We start from the raw sequence: 19,456 nt of genomic DNA, 5'->3' as shown, positions 1-19,456 counted from the left end.
CGGGCCAATGGCGCCCCTGGGGCGGGGCCACCCGGCGCCGACGGCGGCCTCGCAGGGGCAAAAACCTTCGGCGGCGCGGCGTGCAGCTCGGTTCCCGCCCGGAGAGGGTCGCCGCGGGTGGCACCCAAGAGTGATATAAACCCGCCGAGTCGAGTTGACGCGAGTTCGGCGCGTCGCGGAACAGGGAAGGCCCCGGACCCGCCGCCATCTCCCGCTGCAGCGTAGTTCCGACCGCCCGCCGCCGCAGCCCCGCCGAGTCCCGGTGCAGCAGCAGCGGGCAGAAAAATATGAAGCTACGTGGCCCGTACGGGGATCGAACCCGCGACCTTGGCGTTATTAGCACCACGCTCTAACCAACTGAGCTAACCGGCCAGCCGACGTGTACGTTTGCTCTAGGAGTGGATAACGGCACGGCGGCCCCTCCGCCTGAAGGGGTACGACGGGGTAAAGGGGCTGCTGGGCCCCCGGAGCGCCGGGGCCGAGCCCGCCTGGCTGGGAACAGCCCCCGAACTCGGGCGCGCCGGGGAGGTAGCGACAGCCCCGGGACAGCTGCGCGGGGTGACTTCACCCCTCAGTCAATCGGCTAACGCTTCCCCAAGTTTTCCAGCATATGGTTGTAGCTTCATTTAGTTAAACAAAACGTTTATTCGGGGCACTTGTTGTAAAGCATTTATTCTCTGGGTGCTTAATGCCCCGTTATGGTCTTAGTTTGCACGAACAGATGCTTCCCCTTCTCCTGGTATTTCGCTTTCTACGCAGCGTTTAAGGGACGTTTTTTCCTCTCGGCTTCGCAGCCCGCATTCAAACGCGTTACGTCCGTTCGCCAAAAGCCGCGGAAGAGGGGCGGGAAACCCCTCTCCGAAACGCCGCTCGCTGGAGGCCGGCTCGCCGCAGCCCGGTGAGGAGAACGGGGCGAACGCGGCGCGGGGCCGCCGCCCGGATCCCCCTCTCTCCGTTTACTCCCGGCGGCAACCGGGGAGCCGCGCCACCGCCCCCCCAGCGAGCCAGCAGCAAAGCCCGCGTAAGCCAAACCGGCAGCGGCGCACGGAACCCGCGAGGGGCCCGGGCATCACCGAACACACACCCGAGCTCGCCGGCCGCCCGCGTGACCGCCGCAGGGTTGCGCGCCCCGGGACCGACGGGGACGCGCACACCCCGCCCCAGCGGCACGGCGCCCCCCGCCCACCCGGCACCGGCGGCGCAATCGAGGCGGCTGCCTCTGCGTGGTGCTCGCCGCGCGTGCGTGGCGCCCCGAGCCTGCGCGGTTGCCAGGGTGACGGGAACACAACATGGCGCCCTGAGGGCTGGGCCGGGGGGCGCTCGGCCATCGGGAGGGGGCCCAGCCGCTCTCTCGCTCACCCCGGGACCCGCAGGCGAGCGCAGGATGGACAGTAAGGGGGCGCGGGGGGAAGCGGCGGGCTCCGCTCGGCGTGGAGGCCGCGGGCAGGGGGCCCTCCCTCAGGGTTGGCGTGGGCCCCGGCGGAGGCCGGCCGTCACCGGCGACCCTGGCCCGGGGGGAGCACCCGGGCTGAGGCGGCGGGAGGTGCTTCTGTAGTCCCTGGAAACCGGCATCGCTGCAGCCCGCTCCTAGCCCTGCCTGCCGAGATCGCGCATGTACGCGCTGGTCTCTCGGCGTGACAGCCCTCCTCTCCAACAGGGTGCTCATAAATCTTTCTCCCACTCGTGCAAAGCAGTGGTCTGTCTGTCTTCTGGTCCCTCTCGGCACTTTCTCAGAAATTGCTAACTTTTCTCGTTCCTTGTTCTGCAAGCCTTTCCTTCCATTAGCGTCCTGCTTCAAATCACCACATGTCACGTCCCACGCGTTAGGTGTGTTTCTGAATGTAACAATTGTGTGCCGTGGCCTTGTGACTGTGGCTGAAGCTGAACTTCTTGTTGCTTTCTTCATTTTTGGGGTTATTTCTCTCTTCCCACATGCATCAATATCATATTTAAATGTCATGGCTTTATCTTCCTCAGCATCTTCGCAACAAAATATTTGCTTTAGGATTTTATAGTATCCTGGTTTGACTATTTTAGTGTGCTCTTTACTGTCCTTTTGCATTGGATTCTTTAACTGCGTATGATTGCTCTTAGCTCTCTAGTTACAGTGATAGGGGTGTAGTCTTTGAATTCCATCACTTGCCCATAATTTTTATTTATACTGTTATTTAATTTCCTGGATCCTGTAGCCTCTTTCACATTAAACTGTCCTTCTGTTGAATAATTACCTCTACGCCATTTTCATGGCCACTTTCTTGGTGTTAGACTAGTTCAGATTGCTACAACTTATTCTTCCTAACCTTTATCTGCCTTTCCGCTAACCATTCTAAGCCTGAACATCTGCGTGTGCGGAAATGGAGGGGAGGGAGGGAAGAGGTTAGGTAATGTCTAGCTTGCTATAGATGTCATGAAAGTATTGCGAACTGGTGATTAGGTCTTCTTTAATGTTATAAACAAGAGTAATTAAAACATTGTTTATGTGATTTCATCCTCAAAGCTTTCAGTCTTAAAATGTTGATAAAAGTTTTACCATTTCTGTCATTGTTCGAGTACCATAAGTTCAGGTAAACTAACTGGTAATTAGTTTCAGTTTGTAGCTGTAGTAAGTTTCATAGCTTAAAATTGACAAGCTTTGAGGTGACCTCTTTCAGGGTGTGTTTGAAGTCCGTTGTTTTGATGGGGTTTTTTTGCCAGCTGGTTGCTTTGGAAGGATCAGTTATGTGGTGCTGAAGTGGATTTTTAAGATTCTCCAGAAATTGTGGCTTGTGAATGCAAATTCAAAATTTATATTGTTAGTACATTTGAAGTCTACACTTTATTTCTTTTTATTCTATATGAACTTTTATGTTATTATTCTTACAATGTCCGAGTTCCTTTCAGCCTCTCGTTAAACGATAACTAAGTTGTCACATGATCGTTCTCATTTTCTCCCTAGGAGAAAAGCGCCCTCATCTTCAGTGACCTGTTTTGTTGACAGATTACATGTTGATTTTATGCATCAAAGAGACATTCAAATTATGAAATTCTTATTCCTGATTCTGCACTTTATTCAATCAATTTAAATTTTTCAGGTCTTTGCTATTATTCTTTTCACTGGATGGCACTCTATTAAGTGCCTGGTTAAATCCTCAGTTGTTTGGTATGTGTGGGGTTTTTATTTGGTATACATAGCGCTCTGTTGTAAAAAATTAACAAACCTTACATGGTTACATAAAAAAAATCTTTAGTGCTGTAAGAATGTTTTAAAGTGTGTAAAGAATTAACTCTTCTTACACTATTAGAATTCTTTTGTTTAAAATAAAATAAAAAAAATATTTTGAGCCCTCCACTGTCGTCTGGACTTCTCTTGTAGGAGCAAAATACAGGTATAGATGAAAATATAAACCAAAACAAATTATATAAACATGTACTATCTGACTTCTTTATATATCTAAAAATATTTTCAATAAATGTCGTACAATAATGCTTTCCCTGTGTTTCTCTGCCTAAGTACTTTGGTTCATTAACACCTATGGCTGGTATACCGTAGATATTAAGGTCTTCTATTCAGATCATATGACTTGATTTTTTTTTAATGCCAGACAGTCAATTACTTGCATTTAAGTAAAGAAAAATAGGGGATTACCATTTATTAGAATCAAAGAGTAGGTCAACAAATAGCTAATTTTTTTTGTATCTGTCTTGAGTATTTTTTGCTACAGGGACTGGCTCTAACATCATATGCACACGTAATGTAGCCAGTGTGCATCTGACTGATTGGAGAGTATCAGTTTCTACTAAAAAAAAGGCACTTTTTTCGGAACTCTGTATGAATGGGATTCAAGTATTCTGAATTTATGACCTCTATCTCATATTCAGCTCTTCCTTTAGACAGGAAATTAAAACTTAAGGTGGGGGTAGAGAGCACAGTGCAAAGTGTGATTTCTGCTGACAAAGCACGTTACTTGCTTAGTCACATTGTTTAGTCAACGCTGAAGGCTAGGGATTACCTTGCTTAAAGCACTAATTGACCGGTTATCAAATAACAGCCACATGAATTAAACAGTCTCATGGTCTCTTCCCTGTATTGGAGTCTTTGTCAGAGATTGCCTCCTTTACCCATAATGGTTTTAAAATTCTGTTTCTACTTGTAAAATAATTTTATATGCAAATTGTCTGTATAGAGTTCATTAGATGGTGTCATTGATTTTTAAATTACTCTGCTTTTTCCTATTCTTCAAATTTAGATGGCCTAAGTAGTTAGCTTATGATCCAGCAGGATGGATAATGATTAGAAAACCTAAGCAGCAGGTGATAAAAATGAGAAGAGCAACTGACAGTTCTCACAGAGGTGCTGCCACTGTATTGCAGACAGAGAGATTTGCAAGGGGAGGGTTTCTGCTAATTAAAATATAAGCATTTGGATCACAAGGAAAGGAAGGACTTTTTTTTTTTTTTTAGCAGGAGTTAAGTGTGAAAATTAAGGAGGAGAAAAGAGATGAAGGCAACACAAATTGCTTGCTAGTTGGTAGACAGCGTTAGAATGTCCCTGCCTAAGTAACTTTTCCCTCTACAAAATTTCTTGGCAGGCTTTCTCCACTGTGAGGCTGTATTTTCTACTTGTAAATTAAACATATCTGGAAATCTTCTTGGACTCAAAGAGCAACTGATGTGAAATGTCCCATATCTATGCTAGTAAATTATCTTCCAAAACAAGGCAGTAGGACAGAAACTTCTTTAGGAATGACCTTAGAAGGAGTCTTCCCATCAGGCTGGGAAGGTGCTTAGGAGAGTGGTGGTTGTCGCAGGCCAAAGCTGTGCCAGGAACTGTTGTCACAGTAAATAATACAGGCAACTACACTTCATTGAATTTACTGCTATCGACATGGCTGAAGGCTCCTGCAGTTATTCTGACTCCCATAAAGGGTTGAATATGATGAAAGAGGTTTCCTGCTTTGCCTCCCTCAAAATGACTGGGTTTGGATCTTTCTTAAATAACAGCACCATGTCAAAAGCAACAGCAGCATAAAGCTAACCAGAACTGGGTTTTGCTCAGATGAAATTACTGGAAGAATTATCAAGGATAGAATCTGTAGGTGCTAAAAACAAAGGACAACAGGAGGACAAAGTTGGTGAAGGGAACCAGGCATTGGGATTTCTAAGGAACAGTTAATCACAAAGCTGAAGGAGCATAAAGGGGGAAAGAAAAGAAACATCAATTCTGAAGGAAACTAGGAAAAGACTCGGAAATTGATATAAATAAAGCTTTTTTCATAACCCTTATGTTATCTGCTTCAAGTCTTAAAATTTTGCAGAACTAGAATTGACTTATGTGTTAACAAAATACCCTTTTACTTAAAATTTACAATTTAACAATTGCAATTTAACAAATCAAGTATGGCTTGATATGCAGTCTTCATAACAATTTCTATTTTAAACATACTGAAACAGTATATTTTTGTTTTTAGAATATAGACCAGTTGCTAAGATAGGAGAGGGAACATTTTCTGATGTTCTGAAGACACAGAGTCTTATTGATGGAAAGTACTATGCATGTAAGCACATGAAGCGACATTTTGAAAGGTATAGATAATTAATAAAGAGTACTACAGAAAATCTTATTTAAATTTGGTAGAGAAATATAAGATTAAGTGAAATTTTTTAAATACACGTGTATTGCATGTAGTACAGAAAGTGGATTCTGCTGCTGATTATGCAGGGCCTTCCTATTTGGCTTTGGGGTTATTTCCTTGAGTACTTTTAATTGGTGTCATCCACTGTACTAAATGCTGCCTGGCCACTGAGTTGAGGGTGAAATGAGAAGAATGAGGACTAAATAGTTGATTTAGTTTCCAAATGCACTGAATATACTTGTGCTGTTTGTTTTGCTGTAAATAATAATAAGAGAAGGAAATGTGTCAGTCTTCCCCCTGGACCATACTTTATTCAGTCTTACTTTAAATACTGTTTTAATGCAAATTTAAAAAAAAATGTATTTATCCTTATTCCATGTATAGCATTGGTTCTATTTCATATTTGCATTTATATTTAATCACATTGATCAGCAAGACGCTGTATGGTAAAAAAATAGGTGCTTTTTATCAGTTACAAAAATAGAGAAGAGGGCTGTGTGGAAGTAGACATAGACTTGACATTCTCCTCCAAATACGTAAGTGTCAAACAATGCCTTTTGGGTCTCTGGCTTTGTATTCTCAGTTAAATATATTAAGCTCCGAGTGAAATCAGTGGGAGTGACACATTTGTACATACAGAGTAAAATGGGACATTTTGCTCTTGGGTGAGATTTCACCCATGGAACTCGGAGATTCAAAGACTGTAAGTTTAAAAAAAAAACCACGATAATTCAAATATCTTCAAGTAATGTGGCTTTTGATTCTCTGTTTTGTTGTTAAAGAACTGTTGGTCCATTTATACATTACCTACAACTGACCAAATTGTCTAATTTATCATCAAAAGAGTGCTTAAACCGCTTATCTACATCAAGGGCAGATGGCATACAGTTCAATGGTAGGGCATAACAAGCAGACACTTTTTTTCATGTAGCATGTTTAAGACATCTTTTAGGCCTTTAACCCTTTGATAAATTGTCTGACCAAGCCTTCTGATGAAATGAACGCTTTTAGCAACAGGGAAGTGTTTTAAGCCGAACCTGCCCGTACAAGGTGTTTCTCCTAGTTTCAAACTGGAAACTATTGTTTCGATGCTTAGCCTTAAGTCTGACTGTGAAAAGGCATACGTGGCCTGGTCTGATCCATTAAATAGCGTGCAGAGCTCGCTGTTTCCTGCTTCCTCCCCTGAGTTTCTGTAGCATTGTTGTTTTGTTGTTTATTAAAGCCTCAGAGTAGACAATAGTTGAATAGCGTCTATTTTTCATGTAAGAGGTTACGATCAAAACTGAATTTTAGATGTTAAATTTGGCAAGGCTAGATTGTCACTTTCAGCATCATGCTGAGCAGTAGTTGGCATGTATGCTACACCAGCGCAGAATAAACAGTATGATACACACTATTATGCAACACAGAATTCCTCCCGGATAGCTCTTTGGCATGGTAACTGATGTCTGGAGCACAATACAGTACTACTTGTCTTGTCTGGGTAAGTCCAGCTACTCCAGACTGCAAGCAGGAATAAAGCCGTTCTGATTACTGGTTTGCTCTACAAAGAAGCAAAGCAGGCAAACAGTCTGTCAGGTCCTGCATTTCAAAGTTCAGACTACAGTGGAGTAGATTGTGACAGTCTTATGGCAGGGAAGAAAGACAATTATAATCCAGTCCCTGATAGCAAGTCAGTCTTCCTCTTTTCTTTTTAATTCAACTTTAGTATGGAGCAAGTGAATAATCTGAGAGAAATACAAGCGCTAAGAAGGCTGAGTCCTCATCCTAATATCCTTATGTTACATGAAGTTGTTTTGTAAGTATGGTGCACTCATTTCTTTCTTCCTCTTTCCTTTATTTGAACAATATTCAGTAACTTGTGGGTCTAGAGGCAAACTGTAGGCACCTACCCAGCTTTTTATTCCAGCAGAAAGAAAACACCACCAAATTTGTCAAATCTTGAAGTCTTCGTGCCCTTTATGTTAAGAAAATCTGACATAGCTCTCACTTTCTCTGGCTCTTTTGCAGCAGACCAAGACTATTTCAACATCAGTATTAAAATTTCAGACTAGATATATTTTAAGCATAGCTGAACTTCATAGTATGTAATACTTGCTGGTGATTTCAACCCATGCCCCATATCCAGTGAGTGCTTTAACTGCACAACATCATGTCTATTGGAGACGGTATTTTGGTGAGGCACGCTCAGAGCTTATCTTCTGGAATAGGCTCTGATGCTTCAGGGGTCTTGGTTTGACTTGTCAGTTTGAACTAGGGATCCAAGCAAACTATTTGGCAGTATCATGTTGTAGGCAACTTTACAGACGCCCCTTTGCAAATAATAGAAGTTTAGACCTCTGAATTAGGCAGCAGCTGAGTTACGAATTTGGAAAGAAATCAATCAGTGATGAAGTTGGGTTCCTTAGCCTCATTAGCCACTTAAGTGTCTTCTGGGGACGTGTTCTGTCTCCCAAAGAGATCAGGTTTTATGACAGCATTTACTCCATTACTGTGCGTTACACTTCATCACTGTGCAACAGCAGGCGTGTACTTCATTATTCAAGTACTTGACACAAAACCTGTTGACCGCTCTAGAATATTTTTTTTCTTGCTCTTCAGGCTCTGGTACTACATTGTTATTGACAGGCCCGTTTTCTACAAATATATGGAAAGCCAGTAATTGAGTCAGCAGCTTAGCTTTCTGGAATTCTCAGCTTCAGCTGCCGTGTTGTTAACGAAGTGTGATCCAGATGGCCAGCCAGCTTGCCTAGCTCTTTCACAGTCTGTCTGCAAACCAAATTGCAGACTGTACCCTCAACCTTTTGCTGTCTGGGTTAATGGAACATAGCAGAGGGGGTGTACTTTAATGCAATTATCTTACAAGAAAAACTGAAAACCTAAAGACATCTGCCTCTGCCGGGCAGTGAAATGGAAAATAAAGTGTCAAGTGTATTATTGTATTGTGAGAATACTTAAAATTGCTGTTGTCAGCAAAACACAGGTTCCAGTTGTTTCCATACAATAGAACGTTACTGGTGGCCTAACTAGAAAGTATTTTTATATATGGTGTAATGGCTTTCCTATCTTTCATTGTACGACTGTATCAGTTAAGTTACTGGAAATTTCTTGATACTGAACAGTGTGATATGCCCAGAAAGCATGCCTTCAAATAACTCTGTGGAGTAATCAGTTAGCTTTTGCAATGGACACTTTGTATAGTATAAACTAAAACTATGATACCTCAGACCCTAGGTTGAAAAACTTGTAACAGAAAGTTTCAATTAAAAATGAAAATGTCCATTTTAATGCTGGTTAAACTAAGTACTTTTTTTCTATGCTGTCTACGAATCGACATTTATAGCTTAGTGTCTCCTTGTTTGTTTCTTCAGTGATAAAAAAGCTGGCTCCCTTTCACTGATATGTGAACTTATGGACATGAGTATTTATGAGCTGATAAAAGGTATGTAGCATATGCTTAAGAAACACACAAACCCATGTATAAATCACAAAGTAGAATTAAGTATTTTTCACTTGGTTATTCACTGTTACATATTATAAAATTCATAGGGAAATTTTGTGTCGTACTGCTTTACTCTCTATTTCTTTCCAGTGCAGTATACCCACTTGTTTAAGGCATGGATGCATGCAGAAGGTTTCTAATAAGCCAGGTCAATGGCCGTCTAATTTCTACAGTCAAACATTATGTGAAAACAGGGAAACAATGTTGACTGCACAACACAAAATAATTGCTTGATGTAACAAAAAGTGCAACTTAAATAGGTTCTTTGTTAGGTCAGGACTGTAATGACATAACAATAAAATTACTCACATTTGTTTCAAAAACTGCAAAGCAAATGAATAATGATTTTCAGGTTTTATGTCTGGTAAAAATGCCTTTTGCCAGGTTTTGTCTATAAAATAACATTGTTCCCTGAAACCTCCTATATTTAAAAATTCTGGAGCTGTTTGTCGAAGCAGATGGCAGACCATAAAGTTTGAGGAAGTGTTCCCGCAAAAAAGATTAGAACAAAAGCTGATTTAAAACCAGATCTCACGTAGACACCAAACAAGTTGGATACAGCAAATGAAGGGGCCCTTACTTATAATTCAATATTAAAAGAGGATTTTTTTCTGAATAATTAAAATTTTGTAATGTCTTAACAGTTGGGTGATTAATTGAAATAACTGAGCACGCAACTGTCATTCAGTGTAATAGAGTAACAACGTGCTCCCAAACATTACGTTACGTTAGCGACACTGAGCATTCAGAACTCTAACAAAAGGAATAACTCTGTTCCTGACCTAGATAAGGATTTGAGGTTAAAATACAGTTGTTTGCTGATCACTGACGCAGACATGAATATTTCCTGATTTTAATAAGACATTTAATTTTTCCAGGAGAAGTTTGTTAAGTTGTAAAGTTGGAGTAATGGCATATAGGAATGAGTCCTCATTGGACAGTAAATTAGTCCAGTGCATTGAAAATAATCCTGCATCATCTTCTTCCAGGAAAGATACTGTACTGCAGGTATGAAAAATCAGAATGTTTAGGTTTGTTCTTTAACTGCCTTTTTTTTTAACGTCAGAGTATTTGCTTTCATTTGTTTACATTTCTCAGTGTTTCTCTCATTCTTTTCATGTGAAAAAGTCTGCTATATTAAGCATTGTGTACAGATGGAAATTTGTCTAATAGTTTCAGTGTGTTCTGCTATGGTTTTTTAATTTTAAAATACAGTTTTTAGCAAATTCAGGTTCTGCATAAGAAGATTGTTTTCCTGCCACTTAGTTTTAAAAACCTCCTTTTTAATGGCACAGTGAATCAGTTCAAAATGAAATCTCTGCTCAGTTGTAATCTGAAATGCTGCAGTTAGGGGTTATCTAAACATTAATCTGGGTCTACCTGAACTTCTAAAAGTTGCTGGTTCTTCTTTATGGTTTGGATTTTGTATCTGGACTGTGTTTCCCATGATACAATGTCTTTTTTTCACCTTGTACAAGGTGGAGGCACATGGGGTGGAGCTTGTCAAATCATAGAATAAAATGGGAGAATGAACAACAGATTCCTATGGAAATTATAATAAATAAAGTATTTTGATATTTGAAGTATTAAAGTATTTCATTTGTGTCAAGTGTTTTGCATTTTTCAGAAATTAATTTTGGATTTTCAAAGTAGACATGTCAACACCAGAATTTCCTATGGGGCAGAAATTTTATTTGTTTTCTCCCCCAAACAACTCTGCTTGTGGCTTGTTGCCAAATCAAGAAATGTCACATGTGGCAGTCATTTCAAACAATAAATATGGCAAGGATTCCAAGTACGTCATTAAATTGGAAAATTAATCTTAGTTCTGAACACTTATGACTGAGAATAGCTAGATGACCATGGCAAGCAGAAGGAGCTCCTTTTGAATTTTCAGCGTTGTGATTTGAAGGAGTGAGTTACTAATTTGTAAAACAATTAAATTGTTCATTAATGATGCTCTGTCACAAAACAGTTTTCAGAGTGTACAAAAGTAGTTACATTCAAATGATTTGTAGTCTTTTGTAAATTTCTACAGTGTCTAGTAGTGCGAAGGCTTGTCATTTTCTGAATACTCTGAATCTTGTAAAATTGGGTTTAGAACAGAACAACTTAAGCTTTAAGTTAGAAAAATTTAGAGGCAAGTATGGTTTGTATGAAATTTTGTAATGAAGAAAAACTTGAAGCAGGGCTTGACTGAAAATGAATTTCTAATTTAACAAGGTGTATGGAGAAACTTCTGTAATTAGGAGAACTGTTCACTGTAATGCTACTAATGAGGAAAGTTGGTCCTTTTTTTTTTCCTTAATAAACTGACATATTTGTGTTATTTCAATCAAGACAAGGCTGTTTGTCTTTAGACAAAGTCGTAATATTCTTGCTATTAATTTATAGTGGTATCACAAGTCATTTAACAACTGAAAAACAGTCTTACCTTTTGTTTAATCAAGAACAGTTTGGTCATTTAAAGCAATGAAAAAAAAATATGGCTCAGAGAGGTGGGGAAGATGCCTCAAGCCAAAACAATTGTCGCCTGAAGTGCCGCCACCTCATGATTCACTTCATCGTTACTTCCAACTAGGGTTTCTCTAATGATAAATCTGGAAGTAGAAGAGCATCTGCTCCAGATTTGACTAGCAACCTGTAATGAAAAAACAATTGAGCATGACTGCTTTTTGTGACGGTCTGATTTTTTTAAATGCTAATAATAATCCGAGTTGATTTGAATAGCTGCATTTTATAAAATATTTTCTACTATAAATGACAAAAATCCTCATGTTAAAAACACCATTTATCTCTGCTGGGGTAGTAGTACTACAATTCCCGGTGTAAACAGTACTCCGTTTCAAGTACTTTGTTATCCAGTCCTGCTCCCTGGATTATCTGGCTGGCTGGAGGAGTCCTGGAGTCAGTTAGGAACACAAGTCCTGCTGGCTGCTTGGACTTGCGGCCTCAGAGAGTTCGTGTCCTGATCATCTCCCTCCTCCTCCCCAGCCCGTTACTCATACTACTGTCATCAGGCAGATCAGTACCTGCTTTGTTTCTCAAAAATGTGATCATTTCTGCCTCCGTTGATGACAGTGCAGAGTTACATAAAGGCATTACAGCAAGATTAAAAGACCTTTGGAGCATATAAAAGAAAAAAGCTGAGTCGTTACTGAATGGCTGTGAAAAATAGATAAATTTTATAACTGTCATTATTGTGCAACAGCAATAGCAAGCTAAACTACATAGGTTAACCTTTAATTTGCAAGGCAAATATGAATCACAGTCATTTAAGCAGTGTAGTAATTTGAGGGGATTGATATGAATCTTGAACCTTAAGGGCCGTTACTTTGTTTAGAGAGGAAATTAGATGTTTAGAAGTGAAATACTGCAGTTCTGTTAGAACTTGGGGAAGCAGATACTGCAAGAAAAACATGCAGTAGAAGCTAGGGCAGGTTACAGACTATTGAATTGACAGCTGCTAGCTGAGCAATTCTGGTGCATACTAAAATCTAAATTATGTCTGAAGCTGAGTGAAAAATGGATTACAGAGGTAGCTGTAAATGACAGAAATAGTATAATTGAAAAAGGTAATTTCAGTGCACTATTGGAAGCTGAAGAGTAATTTTTTTGTATTCTGTTGTTTGCTAAAAAGGACTTGTACAACTTGAAATTTAATTCTAGGAAGGAGAAAGCCATTACCTGAAAAAAAAAAATTAAGAGCTACATGTACCAGTTATGCAAATCTCTTGATTACATACATAGGTAAGAGACCTGGTTCAGCGACAGCTTCACAGTAAATGTGTCACGTACTTGTTTCGGGGTCATCTCCACGCAGAGACGTACAGTGGTCTGGGGCAGCAGGCTGCTGCAGGGAGGCAGAGGCCGTCTTTGCCTCCAGCCAAGCCCTGGGAGGCAGGGAGCAGGCAGCCGCTGCCAGCACCCCAGAGGAGCTCTGGGACCCGCTGCAGACACCCCCTCGCAGCCCTGGGGTAATCCTGGGGAGAGCGAGAGCAGAGAGCCTAGCTTCCCTTTCCTGGGCTTGCCCTTTTCCCGGCCCATACTGGTAGCTGTTGTCTCACCACGGTGGCAAAATTCAGTTTTTTTACTGTGCAGTTGATAATTTGAAGACAGCGTTAGTTGCTTGAAGTTTTTTTTTTTTTTTTACAAATAACTGGAAGCACTGATAATGTTTATCTTTTTTACTGAACTCTTCTCTCTGATGTGTTTACATTGGTACAGAAATCGGATATTTCACAGAGATGTGAAACCAGAAAACATACTAATAAAGGTAATTAATTTTATGTGAGAATATTTAAGTGAAGTATATCAGTATTTTTCTCTTTACTCTGAGAAAGTAATGCTTCTTCATGAATACAAGTACAGTTTTTAAAAATTATACAGACTGTCTTTTCTAATACCCTATTCCTGATCTAGAGGAATGAGCAAGCAAATTTGTTATTGGCTAAAACCTGAAATGAATCAGATGCATTACAGCCTGCGTGCGTTCACTCCAATCTAAAAACCTGTTCATTGTCCTCTATTAATACATACTTTCCTTTCTGTCTTAGCCTAGAAACAAGCGACAGGGCTCAGTTCTGCAGCCCTTTCTGTCTTCATTCAATTCCTACGCTTAGTGGAAGTTATTCATACAAAAGAGAGCAGAAGGTGTTAGCTTTCAGAAGGTTTCTTCGTTGAAATCTACTCTCCTGACAGTTTCAGAATGTTACTTTGCTAATGTCTGAAAAGCAAGGATTTAAAAACTCAGTTTATGACATTTTATTTTCTGGAGATAAATTTTTCTCCTAAGTCTTGGAAGTGTACAGGAGAAGCTGTTACAAAGAAAAGCCAAAGACACCTAATATATCGCTGCTGAACACAAGAACTCTAAGAAAATAACTTAATCCAGATGTCCTGTTTATTAGTCTTCCCTTCAGTAATAGTCCATACGCTTTTCAATTAACTCTTAGCTTTAATGATGTACAGAACGGTATTTGCACATATTATGGGACACAGATATCTTCAAGCCTGGAGCTACTTGCTATTTAAATGCAGTTTTACTGCTATAATACTGCTCCTGGGATTTCTGAAAGTTTGAAGTAATCTGTGGTTTCTTTTATGATGACTACTTCACACATTTAAGGAAAATCTTTGCTTGAGTATTTTAGTGTTTCTGATTTGTCAAAATACTTTATTTCTGCAGCAGAATACCCTGAAGTTAGGAGATTTTGGATCTTGTAGGAGTATCTATTCTAAGCAGCCACATACAGAATATATCTCCACACGCTGGTACCAGGCACCTGAATGCTTACTTACAAACGGCTACTATAGTTATAGAATTGATATGTGGAGTGCTGGCTGTGTTTTCTATGAAATCGCAAGGTACAGTGTTCAGTGGAGAGTTTTGCTTATTATTAATCAAGAAAATCAAAGGTAAATAACTCAAATAAGGAGCACATGGTATGGATCTTTGTTCCCATGGTTTTGTGGAAGCTTCTGTTGTGATTAGTCTGCAGCATTCATGAGGCAGTAATCCTCTCTTGTCTGGCACTCTCTTCACCCTATGGCAGGTTAATAATAAAGCAGTAGGATATTCAAGAGAACATAGTACCAACAAATATTATTTGCAAGTAAAATAACATTTTTTGAACAGTTGGTTTTGTTGTTTGTTTTGGAGTTTTTTGGTTTTTTTTTTTCGGGTGGGTTTTTTGGTTTTGATTTTTTTTTTGCATTGGCTTCATATTTGAGTTTGGTAAAAATATGTTTTCTCTGCTTTATCTCTGAATAGAGTCTGGCTCATTTCCTCTCATGAGCATTGCTGACTATGCTCAATCTTGTTAATGGACTTCCCTCTTTTTTGACTTACTATTCTGCAAAAACAAAGGAGATCAGAGAAGATGGTCCCTCTGATTTACTACTTTGATTTATAATATAGTGTGTTTAAGACCCTTGTACCAGGACCTTATGTCATGGAGTATGCCGAAGTTGGATTCTCATGAAGGAAGAGTTCAGCAAAACCCGGATTAAAGTCCTTTAAGATTTTCAATGATGGTGAAATTATAACTCAAAAAATTTGTCACTAGTCTTCAAGAAAAAAGGAAGAATAACCACCATGAGTATTTCTCCAATATCTTTGTGCCCTAGCAACAGCAGCAGTTCGTCTTGATTCTCCTCCCACACTGCTGTCTCTGAGATGCAACCAGGAGTGATAACATTTGCTGTGCTTCATTCCTCCTCCTCCACATGGCAAGTGCAGCTGCTGCCATCACCATCACATTAAATGACAACCCTTATGCTTTGCCTGCTAACTTGTAGAAACGGTTCTGCTTCGGTTGGAAAACTGTTAACAGAAAAATCCAAAATGTGGCACTTCTCTTGCAAAGTAAATTGCAACCAAAAGCTTTAAAAATGCCGTGTTTTTCCATTTCTATTTGAATCAGGTGGGCTTTGAAGTTTGGCAAGAAAATTACACACTGCAAACTTTTTTGCATTTGCAATTTTTTTAATTGTTTTCTTAGGGCAATAAACCTTAAAGACATTTCCTCCTAATTTTAGCTTAATGTAACAAATTTCCTTCTTTGCAATCACTGCACATTTTCAAAGACCTGATAGATGTGTTCAGAGAGAAATGAGGGATGATTATTGGAAACTAAAGGAAGTTATGGACGGGTTTAGATTTTTTTTAAGTGCGTGTTGCAGGTTTTGCTGTTGAACATTTGCGTAAGCCTTTATGCTTTACACCACGTTATGTAAGAATTTTAATCTTTTACTCAGCCACACTCATCTTTCAAATCTTGGTCTCTTCTTTCTGTTCCTTATAAATCATGGTTCCTGGACTACATTTTTTTGTGGATTGCACAGTCGTTTTTCCCTAAGTTACAGCTTTAAAGACAGCACATTTTTGTAGTTCACACAAACGCTACTCCTGACTGCTTGTCTTGATATCGCTGTATAACAGGAATCAGGTCTCTCTTCTCCTTCCTCTACTCATGCTTCATAAAGACATTCAGAGAAGCATGCAGCCAGCTGTTTGATTGAATTTGCAAACAGTTGAAACAAGTTTCCTCCTTCTGCAAAGAGGGCTGAATGTATTGCTTTCAAGAATCACGTGGTGCTGCTGAAGTGTTTCTTAAATTATAAGCCCAAGGAAATGCTCTGCTAACATGGAAAAAGGCAACATCTGCGAGAAACAAATGTTAGTGGCTGTAACTTTTGAAGTCAGATTGCTCTATTGATAACAATGTTTTCAAGGACTCTGTGCAAGTTTTGTATTAACTGAGGATGAAGCTCAGGAGTGCAATTCAAATTACCATCTTTCCAGTACTGCTGCTTGCAAAGAACCTGCATGTTAGGAATGGAGTATTTCTTATAAATATGTATTTCTATGTGCATACACAACAAGAGGGACTGCTTGACTCTGCTATCTTAAAATGAGGAAAACACTTTGACTTCTGGGATTTGCCGGTTCACTAGAAGAAAACACAGTCCCATATCCATTGCCTTTCACCAGGGGGGATGTTATCTTCACATTTTATCCAAAAGCTATGAGGAGAGGGCAACTTCAGGTTTCTGTTCAATAACCCAAAATACTGTTTGCATCAAAACATGCAGTTGTATTAATCTGCTCCTCACATCTTATCCTTCAGTTGTTGGTTGGTATTAAACTGTCCACAAATTAACAATTCTAAAATGTACTTTCATCTTAAATGAAAATTTTTGTCTGAAGTGGCAGTTATGCCACTTAAACTACTTTAATTGTGTCTTCTCTAGTGCTAATACCTTGCAGTCTTCAGCATCTCTTTCCTGGATCTAATGAGCTGGACCAAATTTCAAAAATCCATGACGTTATAGGCACTCCTGCTAACAAAACTCTCAACAAGTTCAAGCAGTAAGTATGCATTCCCACAGTTGTTAATCTCACTGTTTAAATGTCCACAATATAACTGTACAACTGTGTGCAATTTCTGCTCCGGGAACCACCACGAAAATCTAACACTGTTGCGGCGGCTGCTGACCAAAGAGCAGTGCCTTTGTACCTGCCTGGAGAGAGTCGCGCATTTGTGGTCCCTGTAGGCAGAGCAGAGGAAATCTGAGCCCATGTCAACCTTCTGTGGCCTTTTATTCCCGTAGTATCTTTGAGGCCAATGACCTAACTTGTTAGGAAAGAAAATGTTTTTTTTCCAAGTATTACTTACTTGTCCCTAATAAATGATTACCTAAATCATATGAGATTTTTTTTTTTCAGTAAATGGTAATTCTCTCTGAATATGCACAAATAACCGTCCTCAACTTGCTTAATACAGGTCAAGAATTGCGAGTTTTGATTTCCCCTTTAAGAAAGGAAAAGGAACACCTCCTCTGGTGTGCAATTTGTCTCCCAAAGGCTTCTCTCTAATGTATGCAATGATAAAATATGATCATGATGAGAGAATTGCTGCCCATCAAGCATTACAGCATCCTTATTTTCAAGAACTCTGGCAAGTGAATTCAAATACTTCCATTTTGAAGACTATAAAGTGGGGAGAGCACTGCGTGCTTATCATTTAAATTGGGCTGAAATGAAGTTTGCTTACAGTGCTAGTACTTTGGCTTGCAATACAATGAACATAATTCTTTGCATTGAGTGCAAACTTCACTTAAAGCACAACTGAGGTTTTTGGTTTTTTTTTTTCTTTTTTCCCCAAACTTTTTAGGGCAGCTGATAGAGAAGCTTTGGCCACGCACAACAAATTAAGATTATTAGGAAATACAGCAGGGCAAGTACCTCTGCATTTGTGGCAAATTTCAAAGGAAAGTCAAAGACAGGTAATGTTGAAGTGGAAGAATTGTTAGCCCATTTAGAGAAAGTAATTTGTGACACTGAGCTTGTTAGCTAGAAACAAATGTTTTACTTAAGCTGATTACTTGGTTTTATTCAGTCTGCCTCAACACTGATCCTTATTGGATCTGATGCAGTTCAACGCTCCACAAGCCCTGAAAATCATGAGTTACAATTTAGAAGGTGTGATACCACATAATCCCTTCACCAGATAGTTGTAGTAGTTGCTGTTACTTAGAGGGTCAGTTCCACATTTTTTTAAAATATCTTCATCCTCTTCTTTTGCTGTCTGCCTTTGAGTTAATAAGTTGTACAAATGAAGTTGTAGCGGAGACAGAAAGTGTGCTTGTGCCTTCTCAGGCCTTCAGTCTACATTTTGAACAAATAAGGGTTTTTTTAAAACGTAATTATAATTTATTTAGATGATATCTGGGAAAATCCTAAACTTATATTTGACACTAAAATCTGATTAAGAAGTCTGGCAAACTACAACTTTGTTTATATTCAAGCTATGTGAAAAATACTCAACATGTTCACTCTTAAGGGTTCGCTGTATCTGCAAGGTGAGATAGAAGCACTACACGAAAAACTCTCAAACACAGTTTTTTTTCTCAAAAAAATAAATTACAGTAGCAAAAAAATTATAAATTATTTCTGCTACGCATTTAACCTTGAAAGCATGAACTCTTCTTCCAGAGGATTAGCCACTTTTCCCACCAGTTTAGTTCTGGGGTTCATCAATGCGGGCTTTGTAAGAAAGTTCCTCCAGGAAAAATTGCAAGAAACATCAAGTGAGGTAGTAATTTAAAAAATATAATTAGCTGAAGTAGTATTTGGCTGGTTTGGGGATTTTTGCTGATTATTTGGATTTCCTCTTTTGATTTTATTCATTAAGATGTTCTCAGAAAGAAATTGAATCTTGTTTATTTTGAAAGCATTCTTGTAGGAAAGTCCAGGAAAAAACAACACAACAACATGGACCTCCTCGGGGAGAATTACCAAAATTAAATCTTTCTGGAGTAGCCAAATTGACTTCCTGTCCTCCTCCTACAATGCATTCAGTTTTCTGGGCACCTAAGGGAAGTGGTGGAACCTCTGTGTTGCAGCCCTTTAGATTTCTTGGATCAAATCTAGAGGTACAGGCTTGAACTTGCTCATGAAAGCGTACCAGCAAAATGTGTTTTTCAGAGCATATTTCAAACTTCTGTTGTTTCCTCTACAGTCTGAGAAACAGCAGGCACTTAAGTCTTCCTCGAACCATTTCCACTTACCTACTATAGAACGAAGGGGAGGAGGTTACTGACCACCTTGTAAAGTATTCGGAGGGCGAGGAAAGCACGACCACGGAGTGAGAGCGCGCCAACCACGCTTCCGTTGTTAGAGAGCTCCCAGGAACAGCGGTGCCTTACTTGGTGTTTCTGTGATGGGCTGCTGACCTGTCATTTTGGTATTCTGTTCCTGAGGGGTATCAATATTTAATTAAAGCATGGTTCTGGCAGAGCTTAGAGAGCACTCCGTATTGAACTTTCTAAGTATTTT

The 19,456-nt window shown here is 39.9% G+C and overlaps 1 protein-coding gene and 1 non-coding gene across 2 annotated transcripts; one reads left to right on the top strand and one right to left on the bottom strand.

Annotated features, from left to right (window-relative positions):
* Positions 1 to 7: 7 nt before the first annotated feature.
* MOK (MOK protein kinase) lies at positions 8 to 19,220 on the top strand. Its single transcript, XM_075427152.1, is given in 14 exon segments — positions 8 to 107; positions 795 to 1,391; positions 5,448 to 5,562; positions 7,321 to 7,410; positions 8,984 to 9,054; positions 12,784 to 12,806; positions 12,809 to 12,864; positions 13,342 to 13,390; positions 14,303 to 14,481; positions 16,886 to 16,987; positions 17,403 to 17,576; positions 17,793 to 17,904; positions 18,853 to 19,053; positions 19,140 to 19,220. Coding segments are annotated over 14 exon segments (1,950 nt in total).
* TRNAI-AAU (transfer RNA isoleucine (anticodon AAU)) lies at positions 299 to 372 on the bottom strand. Its single transcript has one exon. It is a non-coding gene; the product is annotated as a tRNA-Ile (tRNA).
* Positions 19,221 to 19,456: the final 236 nt, after the last annotated feature.

Source organism: Opisthocomus hoazin, chromosome 7 (genome assembly GCF_030867145.1).
Source record: "Opisthocomus hoazin isolate bOpiHoa1 chromosome 7, bOpiHoa1.hap1, whole genome shotgun sequence".
In the NCBI taxonomy this organism is placed as follows: Eukaryota; Metazoa; Chordata; class Aves; order Opisthocomiformes; family Opisthocomidae; genus Opisthocomus; species Opisthocomus hoazin.
The sequence above is the reverse complement of the archived record's forward strand: the minus strand, read 5'-3'. Positions and strand labels throughout refer to the sequence as shown.